The 21,374-nt window shown below is 40.0% G+C and overlaps 1 protein-coding gene across 1 annotated transcript in view; it reads left to right on the top strand.

Moving 5' to 3' along the window:
* The window catches only part of RAD18 (RAD18 E3 ubiquitin protein ligase), a 52,425-nt gene that overhangs the window by 7,067 nt on the left and 23,984 nt on the right, over positions 1 to 21,374 (top strand). The window contains exons 4-9 of the mRNA XM_010014756.1: positions 5,166 to 5,512; positions 7,615 to 7,714; positions 10,030 to 10,214; positions 13,762 to 13,838; positions 14,544 to 14,604; positions 20,029 to 20,163. Of these exons, the coding sequence (XP_010013058.1) occupies positions 5,166 to 5,512; positions 7,615 to 7,714; positions 10,030 to 10,214; positions 13,762 to 13,838; positions 14,544 to 14,604; positions 20,029 to 20,163 (905 nt within the window). The remainder of the gene's footprint in view (positions 1 to 5,165; positions 5,513 to 7,614; positions 7,715 to 10,029; positions 10,215 to 13,761; positions 13,839 to 14,543; positions 14,605 to 20,028; positions 20,164 to 21,374) is intronic.

The raw sequence follows: 21,374 nt of genomic DNA on the forward strand, positions 1-21,374 counted from the left end.
AAGTGTTAATGTTGGTAGTACTTAGCCAAGTAAAAGCTGTGCTCTAAGATCAGCATGTGTGTGGAGTGAAAATCATTCTAAACAGTCCTGAGTGTTCATGCCAGTTATACTTCAGCTCCACATTAGCTCATGCACAAGTGTTTGCAGAATTTGAGCCTTCGTGATCCTGTGTGCTCAGTCAGTGTTGTCTCAGAGTCCTGCTTCCTCCCTGTAAAAGAGGTGGACTGTGATGTTTCCCAGTAACAGTGAAGATGTTGCGTTGTTTGTTATGACCCATTAATGTTATATTCTGTGTGGAAGGGTAGAGGAGCAGTTTTGAATAGATTTTAATGGCTTGAATTCATGTTGCCCTGCCTTTGTATTCCGGCACACACAAAGATGCTGAGTAGTGAAGGAGTTAAGGGAGTTCATTGCTCTGATCGATTATTACCACAAGCTACTGTCAGGGTGAGAGCAACCTTTGCTCAGCCTTCTCTCTGCTGCTTGTGCTGTGCTTTGCAGGCAGCATTCATCACTCTGACCAGGTTAGGAGAACAAGACAGGGAGTGCCATTTGTGCCATTTTCCTTTATGAACAGTATTTTTTTCAGTTTCAGTGAGGCCAGTGTCTTCAAAAACAATAAGTGAAAGTTTTGGGGTTGTTTTGAAATCCGTTTCAGTGTCCTCTAAGGAAGAGGTCATTTCATTAAAAACTGTTAGTTTCTGCGTCACCTAGTTAGAAAATGTAGGAAGAGAAATTAGGGTTACACTTGCATAAGCAGAAAAGCAGTCCTTGCTGAAAATTATTTGGGCTTTTTAAGAAAATCATGTTTTACCTTCATGGTTATTATCTTGGTTTCCTGATCAGGATTACTTGACAGCTAATGAGTCAGAAGAATAAACACATCTACTCTGAGCACTTGAGATCAGGTACTGTCATTTCTAATATGCTATTTAAACTTCCAGGAGTGCAGGAGGAATTTCAAGGGAAGAAATTACTTCAGTACAGCTAGGACTGTCCTGTGTGAGCTGTTTCTGGGAAGATTCAGAACTTCATCTCTTCCCTGGAATTTAGTTATGTGGAAGCATTAGATTCTCGCCTACTTTCTCTGCTTCATAACTGCTCTGGCAAAGGAGAAGTAAACAGGCCATAAAATGGGAACCTGAATGGCGATGTAGGCGGACACTGCAATTTTTTGGTGGGTCTTGCAGATATGAAGAAAAGAAATCTCTCAAGACGTCTGTACTGTTACTAAAGCATGCCTGGCACGTAGAGTATGCTGTGTACAGCACGTTAAGATAGCTGTCCATTTTTAGTTGAACTGAAAGAAGTGTAACTCCTTGTCCTAACCCAAACCGGTGGTTAAAGAGGATGGGTCTCGGAGGAGGATTTGGGTAGTGTTTATAACACTGTGTGTTAGGACTTGCTAGTATCTGGTTGATTCATCTTTCAGCCCTTAAAGGGTGCTGCTTGTGCTCTCAAATGGAGTTTTGTCACTTACGATGCACGTAACTGTTTTTGAGCCAGGAAGGTAAAACTCTTATCTGTTAAAACCTTTCAGAACTGATAGCAGTCTGTTAAATTCCTGAGAGTGTAATAGGTAGTGTTGAAAACTGCATGCAAAACGCATTGCTTTTTGAAAATCGTGTTGTCCTGTGGTTTACTGGAATAATCAATTTCCAGGTGAGCTGCACAGTCTGGTGAGGGTAGAGGTTGGACTTCTCCATCAACTGTATGCTTTTTGTTGACTGCAATCTTCTCTGAATGAGGCATGAATCTTCCAGTTTTGTCACACTTGTCCCAATTGCTCCAATAACTGTCAGAATTTCTGTGAGTAATGAGCAGTTTGAGTAACTCACTCTGGAGTGGACTGGCAGTTGCTAAAGGCACGGCTGTCTGTGTGTGAGGAGTGCTTGTGGTCCTCCAGCTCTTCCATCCCCAGGCCATGGGGTGCTGGGGTGTGGGTGCCACTCCGGGGGGACCACTAGATGTCATTGCACAGCCAGTGAAGCTCCTCTGTGGGTCTAAAATACCACACTCTGGGAAAAGTCAGTCTGGGACTTTCCTCTCTTGAATTTAATAGTAGCATTTTATGCATTTTCCCATCAAAAAAAGAAAAAAGGCATACAGAGATTTCATGTGTGTTTTGGCAAACAAGTTTTCATATTCTTGTCCTAGTGTTCTTTCCATTGATTCTGTGCCAAGATCAGATCCTTTCAAAAAGTCTATTCTTAAGTCTTTATCCTTCAATATGAGGAAAAACTCTGTGTGATTATTTGTAGACCAATGGTGTAATTAAAGTAACCTTCATTATCAAATTATTATTAGATAGATTTGGAGTTTTGTATTGCTTTTCCAGTTTCTCTTTTATATCAGATCATATTTTACTGAGACAACTGTTACTACAGAATCTGAAATCTCTGTTCAGAAGATTTCTGTTCTGGCTGCCTTCATGCAAATGTTAACAACTTGTATTTGAAGTGGGATGGTCCTCTTTTTGGGTAGTGCATCCTGTCAGCTCTGGAGCACCTTTCCCGAGATCAGAAGTCTATCCTTGTATACAGGACACATTGCAAAAATGCCAAGCTTTGCACTCTGAGCCTTTTGCTGTCTGTCTGCTGCCTGCTTCTGCTGGCCACCGAGCTGCTGGCCTCCCTCCAGCCCTGGTTGGAATTGCTCAGCTGCCCCTTGCTTGGATTTGAGGTCCATTTGGTTCCAGGCTCACCTCCAAGCATGTGTACTGGGCTGGTAGCCTTCCTGAGGGACAAATCAGACCACTATAGTCTCTGCTTTGGAGAATTCAAGGGACTATAAGATGTACTGTTGTGATACTTCCTGAGAAAGAAATGTTGAGAAGAAGATACATGAATCAGTGTGAAGTCAGGTGAAAAAATAAACTGATGTGAAGTTTGAATTTTAGGAGTGTTGTCAGCTATTGGGAACACACTGGGAAATACATTTTAGCTAGTGAATGCCTGTTATGGAAAACTAAACAGACGTAATTGGTAGTTACTAATAGTAGAATGTGTTACTTCGACAAGAGGAGGAGCTCTCAAAAGCAACAAAAATACACTGAAAAGATGATGATCAGTTGTGTTCTCTAGATGAAGACAATGAATATAGGCAGTGGGCTAATCGTTCAGTTATTTTTGCCTTTTGGGGCTGTATTATTCTTTATGGGAAAACTAAACTGATATGATGGCAAATGATTGCATTTATGGATCTGTTCTATGTTATCTGAGCCATGCAGAATTTAGCTTGCTGTAGCATTAGCATAGGATGCTGGGCTTGTGTGTGGAAAAAAGGTTGCTTAACCAAAGCCAAAAGAATAATATGGTAAGACTATGTGTTGACTTTGATTAGCTACTTTAATGATAGGCTGCTTGTATGAAAACCTGGGGGAGTCCGAAGAAACAGATACTTTTACATAACCACAAAATGAACTCCTTGTTCAAATAGGGGAAGTACATCTTTGGTAGACTACTCAGCTGTATCCTTTTGAGGACTAAACTTTGCCTGAGTATGTTAGGAATAAAAGGCAACAAATTTGTTCACTTTTGAACCTGGTTGTAGAACATAACCATCCGTGATGTGTCAAGTCTTTGGGGGCTGTATTTGTTACCCTTAAGTAGAAGAAAATTGTGCGTTTATCTGCAGTAAAATGAGATATTTTGTCTGCCAGTTATTGCTGCTAAAGCTGTGTTGAGCAGTGATATGCTATGCTGTCAGACATTTCTGGTACTGCTGGATGAAATAAACCCCTTGTAAACAGCAAATGTGAGGTGGGAGTGGGACAGGGCTGTGTGAAGGCAGTCTCTTTGTGTTCCCATTAACTAGTTCCTGAGGTCCCCATGGAGCTGATCCTGTGTCAACAGAAGCTAGACCACTCTGAGTCTGTGTCAGCTGGAGGATTAACCTCCTTAAAACCTTCCAGTCCATATCTAGGCATGAGCAGACAGAAAAAACATAGTTTTGCTGCCACACTTAATTGCACTTGTTTGCACTGCAGAAAATCAGAATCTTGGGACAGATGCGAATTGCCACTGGCAGATGTGGTCATTGCATCCAGTAACCCAGGAAACAAACTCCAAATCAGCCTTCTGGATCTGCCTTGACTACAACCGTTGCAGGCTTTTGGTGTGGACTTGTTTTTAAAAGATATATATACAAACAGTTCTTAATTAGTTGTTCTTAGATAATAAAATCTTCACCTTCAGACTGAGAAGTTTCCTAAGTACTTACCCAATACTGAAATGTCTTCAACTGTGAAATCTGTGCAGAGCTGCATTTCAAACTTCTTATGGGCCTTGTGTTGTCACGGAAGTGCTGTAAGAGATAATTTTGTGTCAGTGCCTATTCTGTACGTACATCACCCACAGTCCTCTCTTTAAGTTGAGGACCTACAGCTGTTCTACCTTCAGAGGCTTTGTCACCCCTGGTGCGGTGGATTGTGTCTCAGTCAAAGCTGTAAAGCTGTGGCATTTAAATAAAGAGCATGCACTTGCTGAGCAATGGCAGTACTAAAACTCCTAGTGCTTGAAAAAGTTAATGTGTTACAGATGGGAAGGAGGAGGACACTTTTGGTGTTACAGACTTGTTTGTGGTCTTTATGCATTCACGTCTGAGGGACCCCAAGCATCTTGTGAAGTTGTAGTTACTAGTGCACAGGGCTGGTCTCTTGGGAGAAGTGAACATCATCTGTATTGTCCTGGGCCCTGAATGCATCCCTGACAAGGGTGCTGCCTTTGGCTTATTTTGTCTTTGATCGAGGTGTATAAAATACATGGTAAAATAAACAGGATTCTGCAAAGAAACCTGGTGCAGGGGTAGGAATAAAACATATACGGAAGTAGTTCTTTACTGTGAGGGTGGAGAGGCACTGGAACAGTTGCCCAAAGAAGTGGTGGATGCTGTGTTCCGTGTTTTGAGAGGTCTTTTGTTGTATTTGCAAAACGCAATTTATTTTGTTTGAAAATCAGGAAGCTGATTTTTCAGGCTCTCTAGAGCGTGGTGAGGCTCAGCTGGCGTGTGGGCTAGCAATTCCCCAGTGCTGCGTGCATGCGAGGGGGAGAGGGAGGAAGGAACGGAGGAAAAGCGCCATCTGTTTTTGTTCTGGTTTCTTCTCAAAGAAAAATCTAATGGTGTCCAATGTGGCTAACTGCATGTTGTCTTCTGGATGCTTCTAGACAACAGCTGTTCCAGTTGGTCTTGGATACTCCACTGATTTCATCTCCATTGGCCTGTAGCAGGCATTCAGCTGGCAAAAGCCACATTAGGAGTTCTACAGTTTTAAAAGAAGAGGTGCCAGTGATCGACAGTTGCTTGACAAAGGAAGAAGTTTGCACCTCAACAAAAGCAGAAGGCCTGGCAGGATCAGATGAAAAGATTTTGAAAACTGAGGAACACCATGACCTTTACAGCAGTTCTGCAGAGGTTGATGGTAAAGACAATGAAGTGGGATCACAAGAGAGGCCTGAGTGCACCAAAACTCATGAAAAACCGTCTACATCTGTGGTAAAAGTAGTCAAGAAAGGTGAGATGCTTAGTTTTTGATTTTGCCCAGTTCTCTTCCCCAAGTCCGTGGCTGTGGTTGGCACATGCATTAGAGAACCTTCAGTACGTGGCATTCATCTCCTTTCTCTGCATTGTTCTCCTCTGCACTGGCATGTTAAGATGCTTCTCATATAACTGGACTATGCTTCGTTCAGATTACTGTTTATGTGGCACAGCTCTGCTACAAGCATATCTTGACAAGGAAGCTTGGGCTGATGCCAAGTTAATTAAACGGAGTTGAGTGCTTACAGATTCCTTTGCTCTGAGTAACAACTCTAAAAAACAATAGTTGCACAACAGACTTAGTAAAAATGAAGTGCTTTTCTTTTCTCCTTCCCCTTAATGACCAGATAGACATTTATTCTGCTCTTGTATTCTTAAGTAACCAGAAGCAAGGTATTATATAATGTGTTTGTTATTTGAGAGGTGCACTCAAAATCAAAATGATCATGGCTTCAGTTTTGTTAATATTCCTATTCAAGCACTTTCCAGAAGAAAGTAATCTGCTTTATTCTTCTGTAATTCTACAGTGTTAAAATGAATTTATTTTGAAGCATGAAAAAGCCTATTTATATTAATAAACTACAAAGAAATGACAGAATCCTCTTAGTTTTCACATGATAGCAGCCACCCTATTGACACAATTAAAAGCCTACATTAAAATAAAAGGCCATGTAGGAGTACAACACTAATATTTACTAGCTCATATTTATCTATTCTTTTGTTTAACAATTTATTCAGCTGGAACTCAGAAGTTCATATTTATTCATTAGCTGGGTAAATACTGCTTAAAGATGTATTACAGCCAGAGAACTAGCCATGTGAAAATGGCATCAACTTACCCAGAAGTTATGTTTCCAAGTTTTATACATCAGAGTTGCATTAGTAATTTAAAACTCGTATGAAATTTTACTGCTCATTTATTCTTGAGCAGTTGAAATTTTCACTTGCTTACCCTTTGATGAACTTATTAAATCTTTGAGCATGTGTTACATTGAAATTATTTCCACAAATGCAAAGTAGTTGGTCAAACAATATAAATGAAAGACTTGAAATTGAAGCAATGCTGAAGTGGTTTTAGTAAGTATTTTTTTCCCCTGTGTTAAGAATTCAAATGTTATGTCAAATACAGTAACAGACGGCTCGGAACTGTTGTGTTTTGTTGCTGTCCCCACTTCTTTCTTTCTTTTTTAACCTTTGGCTAGAATATGATGTCATGGGAGCCAGGAATTGTGAAGCAGTGTTACCAGATAACTCCTCAATTCCCACATGATTTCAGTGTTTTTCATAGCCTGTGTTTTGCTTTGTCTTTTAAATCAAAACCAACTTCCTTCATACTAATACACAGGCTGTCAGTTAAAGAATCTCTTTCTCATGCTGTTCGTTTAAAATTAGCCTTTTGGTTTTGACATGATGTGATTACTAAAGATGAATATTTTAAGTCTGTGTTTTTTGACTGTCTTTACAGGTAATGTTTATAGCTGCTTCTTGAAATCAAGATGCAAGAGGAATTCAGAGTTGGGTGGGACCATGCCATAGGGCTTTTGTGAGCCTTTGAGCCCAAGTCACAGAATCTAGTTATCTATTCTAAGAAATGAGTATGAGGCATGGTTGGATGGTAGGATTCCTGTGAGGCTGAGTTAACTTGTGTCTTGACAGTCCTGTTAAGAGCCATAGGTTGGGAACAGTAATGTTCCCAATGTTAATGTGAATAAAGTTTGTGCTATACTCTTTTATCAAAATGAAGTAGCTTCCTTTATTTAGGAGTGAAATACTGCAGAAGTTAAAAACATTAGCACGGAACTATGTTGATGCTTATATTAGCATGTATGTTATTCTAGATTTTTATTAGTGATTTCATTCCATCTGACTGCAGGGAAGATGAGAGTCATTCTGATAATTACACAGAGATGGAAATAGTTGTTCTGGAATGAAAATGAGAGCTAAAAACGAAGATTCTGGATGGACATGCCAGCTCTGGAATTTTCATTTTCTTCAATCAACAATAAGTTTTTTCAGATGAAAACATTTGCTCTTTGATGTAATATACACAGTAGTAAATTCCTTCTGCTTTGCTTTCAGTGGATTGTCCTGTCTGTGAGGTTGCTATTCCAGAAGAATACATAAACAAACATCTGGATACCTGCTTAACAAGAGAAGAGAAGAAGGACTGCCTCAGAAGGTAAGAAACAACTTTAAGAACTTGTATATGCATGCAGATATTTTTCTGCACTACTGAAATAAGAAATACTAGTTGATGGGTTATAATATGGTGGGTTTCTTCATTACCTGCTGTATAGATTATTCTAAAATCACTGTATAAATATGATAGTGGTGATTTTTTCCCTTTCAAGAAAGTATATGGATTGCCAGCAGAATTACTTTTTGGCTTTTAGTGGCAGGAAAACACTGGACAGTGTTTTAAAGTATTCAACACGGAGTAAAACTTAGCCTGTACATTATTCTTGTCACGTTTCTATCACTGACATTAAAATTCCATTCAAATCACAGTTATTCCCATTTTTCACTTGGTGAATGGATTGCTTCCCTCAATTCAGATGTTCCAGAAGACAATTGCTTCACTAGCTGTCAAGTTAAAAAATAAAAATGGCACCTTACCCTGCTTACTGTGGTTCTTTTCGAGCTGCCCCAGTCAAGGTTGTTTCTTTAAGATCTCAGTGTCCATAAGATTAATGCATGCCTTTGACTTTATGCCTCTGCCCTAGAATTTCTCATGGCTGCCACAGTCACATCAGAAGTGTAGATTTCAGTTTGTTTTACTTACGAGCATACATTTAGGCTATTAAGGACTGTGAGGGGCTTTTAATGCATGCTTGTATTTCCAGGTCCTCTGAACCTTCCTTGAATTAGAAGGTAGTTTTATGTTAAAGCTCTGGTTTTGCCCGGTGTTTAGAATGCAGTCTATAGGCTTAAGGACTTTGAAGCTGAATAAATGATAAATTAATACTGAAATCTGATGTTACATCCTAATCTTCATTAGGATGTTTTTAGCGTTTTTTTCTTTATTCTTAATGAATGGAAATAAAAGCCAGATCTTTCTTTGGTGTCAAGGCCATGTCCCTAACAGAAATCTAAATTTTGCTTATTTTATCTACTCTGCTTGGATTTTAATAACATGTTACGCAAGATGCTTCTCCTTAGGGACCTGCTGTTGTGTGTTGAATACTGCCTTTTTGGCAATGTGTTTGTTTTATGGCTGTGTTGTTCCGGTTTCGGTAACAGCACATCTCTAGTTCTTCTCTGAGGAATTTTAGCTCTGTTTATTCTCAAATTAGGAGCACATGGCATGCTATTTGAACAGTTGAGCAGTGTTTCAGTGAAACTGATCATTTAGTCCCAAAACCCGCTCGGGAGTAATTACAACAGGTAAGTGTATGCTCACAAAGAACACTGCATTTCTTAAGAATGGGGAAAAAACCCGCCAACATTAAGCTTCAAAACTGTTGTGAACTGTTCTCATATAGCTGTCTGCTGGCAGAGCTGTCGTCACTCTTCTGGGTCATGCTGCTGGTAAATTGTAATATGTACATGTCTAAATGCTGTTCTTCCGTAACAAATTATGTAAGTTGAAGATTAGTGAGGCGTTAGATGGATTTGGGTACCTTTGCACCTAGTTTGAGTGTTTCTCCAGGAGGTACAGGGAAGGCTGAGCTAATTTGTGCAGAAGGAAACTGTTCCACTAATATTAGATGACAAAAGTTGTAGTAGGACTTGAATTTTCTGTGGCAGTTTCCTGTAACTGAGATGTTTTTCCTAGCTATGCCAAGAACGTTGAGTTCTGACATGAGGCAGTATGAAGGAGTAAATTTTGGTTTTAGATGTTACTCATCTGAGAGCACTATTCGTTCTCTTTAATGTCGCTTTCTGCATTACCAAATTACCCTTCTGTTAGATGGGAACTATAGATTTGCTTTCAGGTACGTGCCTATCTTTCTCGAAGTCATTTTCCCAGAAAGCTGAAAAATCTCCTAATTCAAGATTTGGCTTGTAGTTTTAATGCTTTAGAACTTCACCAACTGATTCAGGTAAGATATGGCCAGTACTTGGGTGGAAAACCTGTGTTTCAGCAATCTGTATTCAGTACACCTCCTCTTGAATTTGGAGAGAATACTCTTGATTCTAATGAAGGTGGACAATACGATGTTTGCTGATGTGATTCTGAAGCCTTCACTGTAGATACTAAAACTGAACCGCAGTACTAGTTACCTGACTAATTTTGCATCATTTCCTACAGAAAATCAGATGAGTCCTATTGCTTTCTGCACATTCAAAATTTTCTTTGTGGTAGATGGAAAAGATGTTCTGGCTTCCTAGAGCTGTGCCATTGCATCTGTGATGTGCTGAGTGACTGGTTGTGTATCTGTTGTAACTGAAATGATTCTTTCAGGTATTTCTTGCCCAGAGCGGGTGAAATACCCTGTAAACATGTAAGTCACTATTTTCATTTTCACAGTTTGTTTCCTTTTCCTTTTGCAGTTCTGCTCACAAAAGGAAACCTATGTCTAAAGTTGTTTACAACTTGCTGTCTGATCGTGATTTGAAGAAGAAACTGAAGGAACATGGTCTGTCTACCCGTGGGACCCGGCAGCAGCTGATTAAAAGACACCAAGAATTCGTGCACATGTACAATGCTCAGTGTGATTCTCTAAATCCCAAATCAGGTAAGTTAGAAATTCTAGGAAAGTTGTTACCATTGCAAGCTATTTGTATGCATTGCTTCTTCTCTCAGTTCTCAGGGTAGGAATAAGGCTGGTTTCAGTATCTGGGGAAAACTGGAGCTGGAAGAATTTATCTTGCATTAATCTTGGTTTATGCAATAAAAGGAAATGTAATGAAAGCCAGAAATGTGTTGCTGTACTCTGGAAGTATCCAGCAAGGATGTACATTTGTATTGAAGTTCTTTTGATACTTCCTGGTTTACTAACCCTGTTCTGAAAAATGTTCTGTGTTTTTATTGACTTGGTATTTTAATGAATGCCTCCAGATTAGACTCTGAGGCTTTTAGTCGGAAAATTGGAAGTACCAGAGGTTCTTAGTAAGTGAATGGATTATTAATTTATCTTTTGTTCTGAAGTTGTTTTCTTCCTCCTGTACACGGACAGTTTCATGGTTTTGTTGGATTTAATTTCAAAATGAGGAATATTTTTGGAGATGACAGATAAAAGTAGAAAAAATTAATAGGAAAGTATTAATATTTTGTTGTAGTTTATATCAGTTTGGGTGTTTGGCAATATTTTTATAAAATTAAACTCGGTCTATATATAAACAGCTGTATGGGATAAACAGAATGTGTTTTAGTCTCTAATGTGAGTGCAATATAAACTTCCTTTAAACAGCCATCTATTGTTTGTGTGTGCTTAGGCTTAATGCTTGGGGCTGGAACAGGGAGGATGAGATCTGAGTAAGGTATTTGTGCTGCCTGGCTTTGTAGGCAGTGTGGCCATTTTTTAGATTTAGGAATATCATGTATGAGCTAGAGGGAGAACTGGCCCAGCTCGTCTTGTTATACTGTTTTGTACAAGATAAATATATGCATCTTTTTTAAAGATCTGGCATTTGTTGTCTCACAATTAGTTCTCCAAGTGATACAACTAACACCACAAATACACTGGTGCGTGTGGGTGAGAGGCAGTCATCAGATGTACAGTCATATTATTTTTTATTTGATTAGAAGCTTTTGGCAAATAATCCTTTTAAAGGAATTTTAGCAGGATCATGTTTTGGTATTTATCTCTTGGGGGCTGCACAGCTGTTGGTGTCCTGGAGATTCTCATATATTGCACGTTCTGCACTGGTTTCAGGATGTCGCTTGCTGCCTGCTAGGTCTGTAGCGTAGGTCAGTCCTGCTGCTGGGAAGAGCTGGTCTCAGCTACTTCACAGGTAGAGATGAGAAATACTTACTGTTCCTCACTCTCAGTTTGATCTCTTTAATTTTCATGTTTAGAGAGACTACGGTCCTGAAGCACAAGTTCACCACTTCTTCCAGAAGCTGTAAACAATTTGGAATGTTTTTGTGTGTGTTGAGGGGCTCAGAAACTACTGGGACCAGATAAATTTTTATGGCACTGGGACTGTCAGGAGCCGAATGAACAAGCAGGACAGTGCAGTGAGGCAGGGGCCAAGGAGCTGCTCCTGTACAGCGGGGCTCAGCAGCAGACAGCACACCACTGCAGGTGCACAGCTCGACTCCACATCTGCTTCTTGATTATCTGCAATAGGAATAATTTTGGGGCCAGTACCCTTGGAGAAGGCTGCCAAATTTAGACACTGTAAAACTCACTTAATTCATCAGTTACTTAACAAATATGGCAGTATAGGGCAGTATTTATTTCATGTGAATATGAAAAGCTGATAGATTAACTTCATGCACGTGTGGTTTTATGTGTGATCAGACAGTTGGAAATGCTGAATATCCACAACTTCTACTGTGGCACTTAAACACCAAAAACATGCTTTTATTTTTTAATTCCTTTACTAAACATGCAGAACCACCAGATGCAATGGTTTTTGAAAATAGTCAGTCACTGAGGATTATAAATATGAATTTAGCAGCCAAACTGTAGGCTTCTGCTTTTTGAAATCTTGATTTCACTTGCCAGCTCTTGGTTTGGAATGTGAGAGCAAGCATATGAAAAAAGCCAGTTTGCAACCAACACTACTTGCTTTTTTATTTGCTGCTTTAACCATTTTAAGAACTTGACTAAGAAGGTTAAGTGGAGAAGTGGTTTAGGTGCCAAGTGTTACTGCTTAGGTTGTGCCTAAGCACTTCCAAAAATAAACATGCTTCAAGAATTATTTTCTAGGACTTCAGAAAGTCTCTGGGATAATAACCAGCACACAGAGTTAACATTGTGTTTGACTACAGTGATAATAGAAGTTTGGAAAGTTTGTGGTTTAAGTCTGCAAAAACAACACTTGCATCAGAATCTCAATCATGCTGGGATTTATGTTAAACTTGAAAACGTAGTTAGATGCTCTCAAAGGAGAGGTCTCTCCAAGTTCCCCCAGCAGCAGGAGTAGATGTAAATCTGCCGCAGGTCATGGAGGTGCCCTGTTGCTGATGGCTAAACAGGAGTGGGGCAGTTTTGAAGCAGGGTGAAGAGTGGGCTGGTTGGGAGCCACGGCAACTCCAGGAGAGGGGAGAGGAAAGGCCATGTGGCTGGGGCTGCACTGCTGCTGTTATGCTACAGCAAGGTCAGCGTGAGGAATGGATGCTGGTACAACTGGAGCCTCCCATCTGCTCAAGGTGTGCAAGGGTTGGCTTTGTGCAGAGCTGGCTGCTCTCTGTTAATCCTTGAATGTATTGGGAGGCAATTCTTCCCTTGATGCTGGTGGCGAAGTAGCACCAAGTTTCTTTGTGTTGTTCATCCCGGCTGGCTAAATGAAGTTTCACTATGTGTGACAATGTACTGACCTAAATAATGCAAACCTTTTACTGAGTTCTGGCTCAACACCTTCTTATAAAAGGTGAATTATTAAACTTGCGCTTAAGATGCAGACATGCATTTTCAGTGGTAGCAGTGAACCTAAGGTCACTATATAATATGAATAGCTGAGCTTCTGAGGAAGCATAGGTGCCAAACTCCAGGATTTTTAAACCAGTTTTGAACAGGTTTTATTCTTCCACAGCTTAATAAGCTTTTGTTCTCTGGCTACTTTGCTGTCTAGTGAAAGTGTTTGTTTTAATAAATACCCACCGCTACCTAGTAGTGCGGGGAAAACGATTAAGTGTGGAAACAGATTTGTAAAAGGAAATGCCAAAATAAACTGTGCAGGCTCCTGCATAGCTGTAGTTTTAGTTAAAATGTTAATACACAGTTGTATCTGTTTATATGCTTTTGATATGTCCAACTTAATCCTTAGTGTAGGTTGTAATTCATCTTTGAACTTGGACATAAGCCTGCAGCCACTTTTGTGTTGCCTTGGAAGGCAGTCCATGGAGGTAAAGTAAGATAAACAGTAGATGTCATTGTTTTATCTTCCACTGAAAGATAGATTGTAAAATGGAAACTCTTTTTCTAAAAGACATGCCTGTGTACCACAGAAACACTAGCTTGCTAGAGTAACATTCAGATGTGATTTGAAAAGACTGCCTTTTCCTGTGAATTTAATGCAAAGGAAATGGAGCAGTGGCCCAGGAGGTGGCTGAGTGCTGGGTGCTAACAAGAGCTCCTGCTTTACTGATCCCTTTCTTGTATTTTCAAACAGTTGCAGAAGTTGTTAAAGAGCTGGAAAACAATGAGAAGATTCGAGTTCAGCTTGAATTGAATAAACCTGGTGAAAGTGTAAGTTAATTACCTTTATTTTCAAAGAGGGGGATGGTTAGGAGAAATTGCAGAGTGGGTACTGAACATGTTTGCCCAACACTTCATTGTGGGAATTCCCAGATTCCCAGGTTGTATGTTGGAATTCACATATACCATGTTATAATCAGCATGATTTTCTCATTCCGCTCATTTGTCATGGGCAGTTCTTTGAGTACTGCTGATGTTTCTATGCCCAAACCATGTAAGTAGGAGCATACTTTTCATGGCAAAAAAAATCCTTGAGAAATGTTCCCCTTGGTCATACTGGAGGATTTTGACCCTCCATGGCAGTGTGGGGAATATTTTGCTTCCTAGAATTCTCTAGGATTTAGCTAGCAAATTCCTTGCTTCCATGTCGGCAATAGCGCCTGTTCTTTTCCCATGACATATGATACTTTTGTGACTTTTGGAGTATGTTTGTTGCATAGTATTAGGAAATATTTTATGGTCCACACATGCTGGGTATTATATGGGATGGCTTGGCTTAGTCCTGTTGCCTTTGTGAAAGCAAAGCAAGACAGCATGTGTACGTACTTTAAATATAGATTACTGTCTGCAGATGAGATGGTAAGAGCTGGTGGGGCAAAACAGCTAATCCTTCATCCAGTTTTAAGACTAGTTTCAAAGTGTGCAGCATTATCATCTTTTTGTTTCTGTAAATAAACACTTGTGTGATTTCTGTAGAGGTTGACCTTCACAAAGGACCAGACAGAGGAAGAAATAGATGAGATCCACACAGATTATCGTAAGTAATAGCAAGTTTCATTTCATTTTGCTTTTAAATTCACCTTCTTTTCCTATGTACTCAGAGGTTCATGCAAACTGGGCCAATCGGTTTGCTGGTTTTATACTTCGCTCAAACTTGGGCTTGCAGCATATAAACCTGTGTGTAGTAAATCACAAGTAAAAAAAAATACCAAAACAAAACCAAACACGAAAACCAACCAACAACCCAACAACCTAAAAAGCCCCAAACAAACAAAAATAAACAAAAAAATCCCTTGTTCCCTGCTGTTGAGTCTCTGAACAATGGCATGTGCTCCTGAGAATTTTCTCACCTTCAGGTTTGACACTGTTTTCTCCCTTTTTGGGGGTTCTGGGCACTCTATAGCATTGCTCTGCAAGCAGTGCTGAGGCTGTGAGCCCTCCAGGAGCACCAGCCTGGCTCAGGCATAGCTGGGCCACTGCGGAGGGAGGTGTCACTGCTGACATGAAGTGTGCTGAGCTGGCAAGATGGGGCATTGGCTTGTTGTCTTGGCTCTGCGCTCACCACAGTAACACCGATACTGGGTTTTCCCGTTACTTGGGATATTCCCTCCTCCCCTACACTCTTAATGATTGGACACTGACTTTATTTAAAATGCACCTGTATTCTGGGTGGTGGTTGGTGTTCCCAAGCTCTCTAACTCATCCATACTGCTAAAAAGTGTGTTTCAATTGAGCCAAGAATGTTTTTTCCATATTGCATTTCTGTATTGTGACTCTCAAATCATCCAGCATTTCACAGTGCTCCTCACATTCTCTCCCTTCCTTCATACACCTCTCCACAAGCACTCGCATGTTCTTGCCTCCTCCCTGCCTGCTTTACTTCTTTCCCCTCCCATCTATCCCTGTGATTTTGAAGCAATCTCTTAGAAAGAAGAGTCTGCTCACTTGGTTGACCTCTTCCCCTCCATTCTGTGCCAGTGACTGGGATTCAGTGCAAACTGGGTAATTTGGGTTTTGTTTGTTTGTTTTGTTGTTGCTGTTTGTTTCATTTTTCACACTGAGTCCTCTGTGCAAGAGACCAGTGCCTGTGTTGGCTATTAAATTTGCTTCTCCCCTGACAGAGTAATAGATTTGTTTTGGGAAGTGTAACTGGAATAAATATGTAAAGGAAACTAGAGAATATGTGAAGGAGAGAAGAATAAATAAGAAAAATATCACAGGGAGAGCTATAGTTTAGTGATACAATTTTGCTTGGGGTTTTTTGGTAGGTTTTGGGGATATGTGTTGTGTTTTCTGGTGGAGCTTTTTTGTCATGCTGGTTTTTGGTTTTGTTTTCCAGCAAAGAACTGATTCCTGTTCAACTTGACCCTGGGAAAGTGCAGTTTACTCTGTGCTTAAACTTGAGAATAGTGTTTTCTCTCTCTGTGGAGCCATCTAACCATCTTTCTGGTTAGTTTAGAAGCAAACATCTTTGTGAGAGTTAAAGATTGCAAGACTTGCATCCTGTTGTAGTAATTTAGTACAGAAATGGCTAATGGAAACTGATTTTTACAGATGATTTCCTGATCCTTCTTTCTGTGTTTGTACATCAGGGTTTAAATAGCATTACTTTGCACTTAGTTCCCTAGTGGTGTTTTATTAGTCACAATTTCTTTCCTGTTGTTTCCCACTCATTTCGCTTCACCTGTGCTCTGCTTGCACCCTCAAACGTGGTAGTTAGCCATGTAATGTTAAAACAATATTCAACAGACATTAAACTTCTCTGCTTTCAGCCACAGAGGAGCAAAGCAATGAAGGGACAACTTGTTCTGATTATACTTAAGGGTATTTAAATCTGCAATACTCTCATATTTCCTGTGTTTCCTTGCGTTGCTTCAGGCATATAAATTATTCCATAATGCAGCTAGATTTAGCCTTGTTGATTTTAGTTGCATTTCTGTGAGGGCTAAATAAAAGCTTAAATCTTTAGCAGATTTTTCCCTTGCTTTTTGTTGCTGTTGCTGAGAATATATATATTTTTTAAGTGTACATGTACTGTTTGTGGTTTTTAATCTTAAGCATTCACCTCTAATTCCAAGTAATGGGTTAATAATTATTCTCTTGCCATGCAGAAATCTCTAGCAATGAAATTAAATAACTCAAAAAGTAAAATAATTTAAAAAGTATTAATCCTAAATTGGGTATTTTTCCATGCAAGGCTTTCATAGCTCTGTAAAGCACAAATCTGAAGCTTGGTGCCTGCAGGAAGCCCTGGAGCAGAGCACATAACTATCTGTTACTGCTTTGCTCCTTAAGGTACTCTAAATGTGGATGGTGAATCTGAACAAAAGCTGTTGGAGGAAGGTACCTGAAATCACAGTCAGCTGTGAACACGTTTGCCCTGATCCTTCTCCCCACTGATGAGGAACGTTTGGGAGCAGGAGAGTGAAGGAGCAGACATGGGGATGTGCTGCTCCGTGCAGTGCCCGCACAGCTATTTGTAGGGCAGCACTCTCACCAGGGAGCTGATCCTACACAAGAGACCCTCTTAACTCCGTTGTTTTTACATTTTGGATATGCACAAATTCCTCGTAAAGCTGGATCCCTGGTTGCATTCTTGTTGGAACCTTGCAAAACTGCGTGCCTGGGCTGGGGTGTGGAAACAGGAGCCCGTCAGCCAGCTCCTTGCTTTCATTTTCTTGACCTGTTATACACACTTGGAAACAAGAAGATATTAAGTGCCATCTTAATTTTTCAAAACCGGTATTTTATTAAGTTTATATTATTAAAAGGATCTGGCTTCAAAGCAGCAAGATCTTGAAGTGAATGAATTAGCCTCAGGCAGCTTAATTGAACACTTAAAGTAAAAGAGAAAAAAAGAGGAAAAAGCGAAGATAGAAAAATGTTTTAATTGGAACATATGGTTTTAAAATTAATAAAAAGTGATGACCACAGAGGTCAGCGTTAATGACTGTCAGCAAATTATTCCTAATAAAAGCAATAGGGAAGGAATCATAAGCATGAAAAAAGAACTGGATATTAAAATTAGAGGACAGTGAGAGATTAAAAGAACTTTTATCAAATGCCATTTTTTTCAGTGTAGCACAGATGGACTTTAAAAAGCTTTATTAAACAGTGTAGGGGTTTTTTTCCTTTTAATTTTCCACAGTTACGCCCTGGGTCCCTGATTCACAGCTGAATTCATGAATGAATTAACTCTGGCATATATTCTGAATTAAAAAAATAAACCCAACCATATACTTTTTGTTCTGTATTTCCATCTGAAACCCACCACACACTGGAGCTATGTAACAGCCTTGTTGAAAAGTGAGATTAAAAAAGCTGTGATTCTAAAACTTATTTTTTCCTTCTTTACAGTTTTCCAGGCTCTTGGAAAATTGCAGATTACACTGTTAGGGTGGTTTTATGAAACGCTTATGTATGTCATCTCAGCACAGCAGTGATTTACAGCATATCTGAATAGTGCCTTGTTTTGCCAGGACATTTCATTTTTATTTGAAAAGCTTTGTAGTTACACCAGAACACAAAACAACAACAAAAAGTGATACTGGAAAAACTGAAGCGCTAAAGGAATTTGGTAATGAATATGCAGCGGTTCAAACACAAGTATCTGGGACAAGAACTGTCTGTTTATTGAAGAATTTGTTGACCTTATGTGGTGTTTTTGGCTACTCAGGGTGAGGGAGTCGGTTTTATATATATGTATTTATATATATATATGTTCCCTTTTGTGGGACTGAACTTGATAGGATTTTATCTTGGCTTTCCTCCCCTCCCATCACTGCAGCAGGACATGGATCAGGGTTAGATGTGCTGTACTCCACAGAGTGCTCAGTGAGGGGTGTCCACTCCTTGTGGCCTTGGCCGTGCCAGCTGGGATGCTGATTTATTTTGCTGTCATTGCGGGGTGGGGTGAAGCTGGTGTGTGCACTGCCAGTGCAAGGGGCTGCATGTGGCGGGGTGGGCCAGGTCTGCAGTGTCTTAGGACGGGGGAAGGTAGCCTGGTTTGCCCACCATTAGCCCTTGGCTCTCATTTGTCCTGAGGATTCCTGTTCTCTTTTCTGTCCGTCCTCTCTGCTGTGGTTTACCTTAGTCTTCCCTGCAAGTGTAACTTGGTCAGCATGCATGTGGCCTCTACAGAGCAGAGACATTCAGTTCTGTGTGTGCAAAGAAAGAAAAAGGGCTGTGTGTGTGCAGTGGGTTATACGGTACGAGGTGTACTCGTCTCGGGAGCTGTTTGTTTAGTCCATCACTGTACTGCCATTGCCAGGAACCTTTCCTTGCTGATGGCAGAGGAGGGAGCATGTGGGCCCTGGCCACTGTGCTGAGTCTTGCAAGGATGGATTGGAAAGTGCTCTGGCTGGGACCTGGGATTTTCTTGCATGTTGAACCTCTGACATCTCCATCAGCTGGTTTTCTGGGTACTGTTGCGAGAGGCAGTGTGGAGCCCGGAGGAGGGGCTGTGTGTGCTTCATCTTCTCATGCCGTTATAGTTGATTTTCCCCAAGAACATTTTGGATGTCCATTGGGCCTTCCTGCCTCTGACATGGAAAACATTCTGAACACTTTTTCCATAGGCAAAAAATGAAGCTCAAGGTTTTAGCTGAAATACTTTGTCTCAAAAGGACAAATCTGTTTATCAGAGTGGCTTTTACTGAGAGTCCTCCCAAGTAAAGGAAATTTACATTTGCTGCCTTTACCATAACGTATCAGTATAAAGCCATGTTTATGGACTGATGGGCTTCCATGCTGAACTAGCAGTGGGTAGCAACAGTCCAATATGCTGCTTCAGTAGAAGTTGCTGCATTCTGTAGGGGAAACAACATGTTCCCTTTGTCCCTAGGGTTAGGTAATCCACATTGTCCGACTAAGGAGACTGGGTGTTTTTCCAGCCTGAGTAAAGAATTTGAAGTATCTAGATTAAAAAACAACACTGCTTTGGCCGAATACCAGAGGATTGCTTAAAACGTATGAAGTGGTTGAAAAGTGCAGGGTATTTGCAGTGTTAACTGTGATTTAGAGGACCTGAATATAAACAGTGTAATAAGCATGGCACAAAAGCTTTTCAGACATTGCTTTACTGCAGAAAGAGGGGGGAAAAAAACCCCAGAGCAACTTTAAAGCCATTCACAGAGCAGTCATGAGTTAGATTTTACTCTTTCTTTCTAGCAGAGGGCTCCACGTAGGAATACCAAGCAAACAGAGTTGTTCTGGGCAAAAATTAAGCTTTCATTCATGTAACTGTTCTTGACTACTGGGTAGCTTTGTAAAAGCACAGACACAGATTTTGATCATTAATAAGATATGGAGCATATTGCAATAATGAGTTGGTTTTCGTTTGCTGTAACAAAAACGTTTTTAATTCAGTGTTTTGTGTTTATTTCTGTTGACATCCTTTTCACTTCTGATGGTGTACCTTGAGTCCTGTGGCAATGATCAGTAATTCACTCCCACATTTCAGGAAAGAAACACAGAAGTGAATTTAAATTTTTGGTGGATCAAGTAAATAATCGATGGAAGAAAAGCGGTAAGAGGAAAACAGAAAGTGCTCAAAAGAAGGAAGTCGCTACTGTCAAAGACTTGCCAGCGGCCACAGGTTAGTAATGTTCTTTAATATAGTCTCCCTCTTCATTTCACACTAAGGAATGGGGCTTTCCCAAAGAAAAATGTTCATTCCTCCCATTGTTCTTCTCCTATAGTCCTTAAGGGGAAAAAAAAAAAGGCATAAAAATCAAACAGACCATAAAAAATTGACTGCTATTGATTTCAGTATGATACATAAGCACAACCCATAATAAATACATGATTTGCTTGATTTTAGTGGGATTTGTATGGATGTGCTTTATTTAGGTGCTTCTTTTAATTACCTGGTTGAAACAGGACCTTAGGTTCCAGTCCAGATCTGCTGAAGTAGATGAGAGTGGGCAGGTGATGATCTGCATCTTTGAAATGAAGGTGATCATAGGTCTTGCTGCTGGGTTTCAGCTTTTCTGTGTCACTAATATGATAGGGAGTTGGTAATTGGGAACTGCAGAGATACTTGTGTGGCTTGGAACAAGTATTCATTTGTCCTGATGTCCAAGCAAAAAAGTGCTTTGGCTTCTTTTAAACTGTTCATACAGTATGTTGTCTCTCTTTAACTCAATTTATTTTGTGTTTATATACTTCAACATAGTGAAAAGTGGGAAAGCACAACTGCAGTTATTCAGTTTTTTATGAGTCAGGCACTACATCCACCATATGTTTGTCATCCTCACTACCCACAGCATCAAAGAAATACCCACGTGTGCTATTAACTTGTTCCCTATAGGCATCTTCAGTCTTGTTTGTTTTATGGTACTGGTTGCTTTGGCAGTGTACATATATCTTTGAATGTGTGATTTAGAAGAGCATTTCTCAACCTAACGTAACTTCTGGAATTTTAATCTATTCAAGATACTGAATTTTGGAGAGTATTCCGTTGACCAGGATTGGATGCACTGTTGTCTGCATCCTTGGGAAAATACGGTATTTAGTTTGCATCAGCTCTCCTCTTTTGAGCTGAACTAATCTTTGCCTGTCCCTGTGCTGTCTCCTCTAGCAGAGCCCTCAGGAATAAAAAGAGGTGAAAATACCAATGCAATAGTATGAATTTTATCCTTATCCTTTCATGCAGACCTTGATGCAACGCATAATCCTGTCCATGTGAAGGGTAAAATTAAGGAATCTTGAGGATAAAGTTTATCTTGTTTGATATAATTTACAATGATGTTCCTCTTCTATAGCAAAGACAGAAGCAATATTTTATTAGATAATGATTTTTAGCTA

The sequence above is a fragment of the Nestor notabilis genome, unplaced genomic scaffold (assembly GCF_000696875.1).
Source record: "Nestor notabilis isolate BGI_N333 unplaced genomic scaffold, ASM69687v1 scaffold11485, whole genome shotgun sequence".
Taxonomy (NCBI): domain Eukaryota; kingdom Metazoa; phylum Chordata; class Aves; order Psittaciformes; family Psittacidae; genus Nestor; species Nestor notabilis.